This window comes from Silurus aristotelis (assembly GCF_946808225.1).
Source record: "Silurus aristotelis genome assembly, chromosome: 6".
NCBI classification, from domain to species: domain Eukaryota; kingdom Metazoa; phylum Chordata; class Actinopteri; order Siluriformes; family Siluridae; genus Silurus; species Silurus aristotelis.
In genome coordinates this window covers 30628179-30632225 of record NC_139579.1, presented here as the reverse complement: position 1 = coordinate 30632225, position 4047 = coordinate 30628179, and the positions used below count along the sequence as shown (strand labels likewise).

The window sequence follows — 4047 nt, the reverse complement described above, 5'->3', positions numbered from 1 at the left end:
AAAGTTGGTTCACTTGAAAATTTCAGTGCTGCATCACCAGTAACTTCACGATGATCAAGTGTGATCCCACTCCTGACGACATGATCTTGGGGGAGGTGGGAGCTCAGTGCTTAAGGCTCTGGGTTACTGATTGGCAGGTTTGGGGATCAAGCCCCAATATTGCCAAGCTGCCACCCTTGTGGTTTAATGTGTAATTACATCGTGTTTAAATATTGCATTGGCTGGAAGTCGAGTCATATTTCACTACTCATCCGAGCAGCTTCTGCAGTCTCAGACTTCTGGACAACCGCAACAGGAATACTAAGAATCCTCACAAATCCATTTATTTTTGCCCTTGTGCACAGAGATTTCTCCAGATTCTTTCAAACTTTTGATGATATGTAATGATGAGATATTCAACTGGGTTGCAAATGGACATCGAGGAACATTATTCGGAAATCGTTCCACAATTTGTACGGTGAAGCTCCGCCCCATCTTAACTTCTGAGATACGCTATTTATACCCATTCATCGTTCTGACCTGTTGCTATTTAACCCAATGGGTTGCAAAATCTTTCGCCAATATGTTTCATTTCAATAACACTTACTTTTTCCAGACTTTTTGCCCCGTCCCAACTTTTTTGAGACGTCTTGCAGCCATCAAATTTAAAATGACCTAATTTTTTCCTTAAAATGTGACATTTTTTTGTATATTCTACTGTTAATAAAATATTGGTTTATGACAGTTGCAGATCGTTTCATTTTGTTTCTACACACTGTACCAACTTTTTCAGAATAAGGGGTGTAGATTGCATTGTTTTTTTTTCAGCAGGAAATAACACTGACAGCCTTCGCCTTTGTAATTGCCTTATCATGTTGCCGGCAATATTTGATCTCTAATTATATCAATTGGACGCCCTCACAAATGGGATCTGTGATCATCCTGCCTTAAAAAGTTGCCTCTCTTTTTGACCTTTTTATCTATTTATATTAAAACCCTTTTAAATATTCTGGGAGCTTAGAGTACTCCTCACACCACCCCTGAGCCATTCATTAAAATATAGAAATCATGCAATAAGTACAATTGAGGCCTGAAAACCAGCGTTGGCAATAAAAACAAGCCGGTTCAGGAGGCAACAGGAGAAATAACCTTTCTGCTCACACACCCTGCACTTATCATTACAGTTTTTCTCAGTTGCTTTGAAACGTTTCTCAGATCAGAAATGAAATTCTCAAAACTACTTATTCAGCCTCCACATCATGTCGTCACATGTGCAAATCATAAAAGCAATTTCTCGTTGCTTCGATCAAATTGCGAACGCTTTGCTACATTCCTTTAATCGATTGTGTGCGTTTTTTGTAAATGTGTTGAAGTGATGAATTGTGCAGATGAATCTCGAATGTCAATAATGAAGGCAAGTCAGCGGCATCAGATCAACCAATGATCAACTCGATCTCTAAAACAGGTCAAATGTGAATCCCGTGAACCTTCAACTGACAGAGCAAAACACAGAATTACAATTTCTGAAAATGGATAAACAACCAGGAAACGAACGAAGACTATCCCAGTACAGTAGGAGGGTGAATCCTGTCTCTAGCAATCAAAATCCCACATACAGTAATGTGTACATTTGTGCTGTTGAAATTCATTAGATGCCAAACAGAAGAAAAATCAGCCAGGTGCATATTTAATTATTGTAATCCAAACCATTGATTGCGTAGATTCCATCATACTGGCAACACGACTAAACATTTTGACGATCTTGTTTGAATAAATTCTGATGCCAATGAAAAGAATTGAAAAGTACACATTTTGAGAAAAGAACAAGTTTTTGGAAGTAATTGTGTTTCGAGAACAAATTGTACTTACTGGTTTGCAAATAGTGGTTGAAGAAATACTGCAAAGTAACTGAGAAAAACTGTAAGCAAGCTCTGTCTAGCTACATGGGCCAAGATGGGAAACCATGGGCTCATGCCTTTGTTTGTTTTGTAGGATCAGGTTTGTGGTGAGACAACTGAGCACATGGTGAGAGAACTTACCCTGAACATGATGTGGGTCCGTCATTTACACATTCACTGACACCCATGGGCAACTTAGTATAGCCAATCCTCCTACCTGCATGTTTTTAGGATGTGGGACGGAGCAGAAGAACCCGCAAGAAACCTACATTTCGGAGGGAACATGCAGAACTCGGTAACCTGAGCTCTGGTTCAAGCCAGGAATCTTTGAGACAGCAGCACTACCTGCTGCACTTTACATTCTTTACAATGATCCAAGCAGTTACAACAGTGTTTGATGAGTCCTAATTGTCCTTTCTTTTTCATCTTCTCATGAGGCCTTGTCTAGCAGCTGACTTCGTAAGCATTCATCACGATCTCCCTCCGTACCCGTTTGGGGCGAAGTGGGCATTGTGGCCGGCCAACTCCAAACAAGAGCGCAAGACCTCCGAGGACCTGCACACATGCACCAACCCAGCCGAAATACAGAGATCCGGCCGGGTGCAGTGTCAGACTGGGCAACTTGTGCAAGTCAAGACCTTGAAAGTCCGAAATGTTTGACACAAGCTCCACTCCCAGATCGGGCAAATGATGAGTGTAGATGCTCAACGCCGCCAGGCTGAGAACTCCTGCGAGTGCCACCAGCAATCCTCCGGCTCCTGCTACGTTTCTGAGCGGCGTGTCCGTCCAACACCGAGCTCCAACACTGGCGAGAACAATCCCCGAACCGCACAGGAACAAGGACGAGAGAACGAGTCCCCGAGTGGCAAGGACTCGTGAATCGTGTTGGTACGGCCCAGATACAGGCCAGCATTCTCGTAATTCTGAGTGCACCACCTGCAAGCAGCTTTCCCATAGTCCATCAGACCGGAGGAGAAGAAGCTCGATGCCCCTGGCTTCACCAACACCAGTCCCGACCCTCCCCAGACGAGCCTGGCCTTCCCGCCACTGGGGTGTGATGGCTGCAGTAAACACAAGCACCAGTCCCAAGGGAGCGAAAACAATGCCAGTCACTATTGAAGCTGGCGTGTGCATTGTGGGTAATTGGGGTCGCAGCAACAAAGAAATGTTTTTTTTTTTTCGTTTCAGTTCTCAATGAATGATTCACCTGATGAGGAACATCAGAACCAGAATTAGTTTACATACCACATCGCCCCATATAATGAACGTAAAAAAATCTACTAATACAAAAATACACACATTTATGTAACAAATTCGAGATATCATAAACAAGACGATCACTTACATGCCGAGGAAAAATTCCAGGACTTTTCCGCCATCCAAATGTGCAAGAATCATATGTGTGATCAGAGCAAATCCGATCATTTCGCGCGCGCGTGTGTGTGTGTGTGTGTGTGTGTGTGTCAGACTCCGTCGGTCCTTCTCTCCTCCAAGCTCAAATACAGAATGGCTCTAAACATCATCGTTACTCCTGGCAACCAGCAGACTGGAGGTGAATGTCTGTCTGTTGCTAAGAGACGGTAACCTAGACGATCTCCTGGCTACGTGCCGCTTTACCCATTTGCGCTGGTTTTAGTGCGTTGAGCTACAAGTGTGTGCCCTTGTTGCTCAGGACGTCATGTCTATATGCATATATATATGTGTGAATATTTGTCTGGATTTTGAAAGACAGTATTGGAGGATAGTCTCTTTCTCTCTCTCTCTTTCCCTTTCTCTCACACTCACAGACATACACACACGCAGACATTCATGCAAGTAAATGTGTAAGTCCTCCTTAACAAAAAACCAAGGTCAGTAAAGTTGTCTTGCAAAAATATTTAAAAAATGACATCTCGGTTTTATTTACAACAATACAAAGATATTAAACATGAGAAGTCAGATTGAAAGAAAATGATGTAAGACTGGATGAGACAGAATGATGGAATGGGACAGAATACGTATGAGACAGAGATCTGGGATGGATTGGAATCTGGGATTCTTGAAAATGGGATAATTTAAGGTCCGCTTCCGATGTTGCTGTTTGCCATAAAGATGGATTTGGTCTGTAATTAATATAAAGTAATATACAATTACTCAAGCTGCATTTGTCATGACCAGTTTGCCATGAACC

General features: G+C 42.6%; 1 protein-coding gene across 1 annotated transcript; it reads right to left on the bottom strand.

Moving 5' to 3' along the window:
- Positions 1–1135: 1135 nt before the first annotated feature.
- cldn23l (claudin 23-like) lies at positions 1136–3521 on the bottom strand. The gene is made up of 2 exons (XM_083544939.1): positions 3223–3521; positions 1136–3084 (listed from the first exon to the last, which is right to left on the bottom strand). The coding sequence occupies exon 2, from the start codon at positions 3009–3011 to the stop codon at positions 2322–2324; it is 690 nt and encodes a 229-aa protein (XP_083401065.1). The 5' UTR covers positions 3012–3084; positions 3223–3521; the 3' UTR covers positions 1136–2321.
- Between the last annotated feature and the right edge of the window lie 526 nt (positions 3522–4047).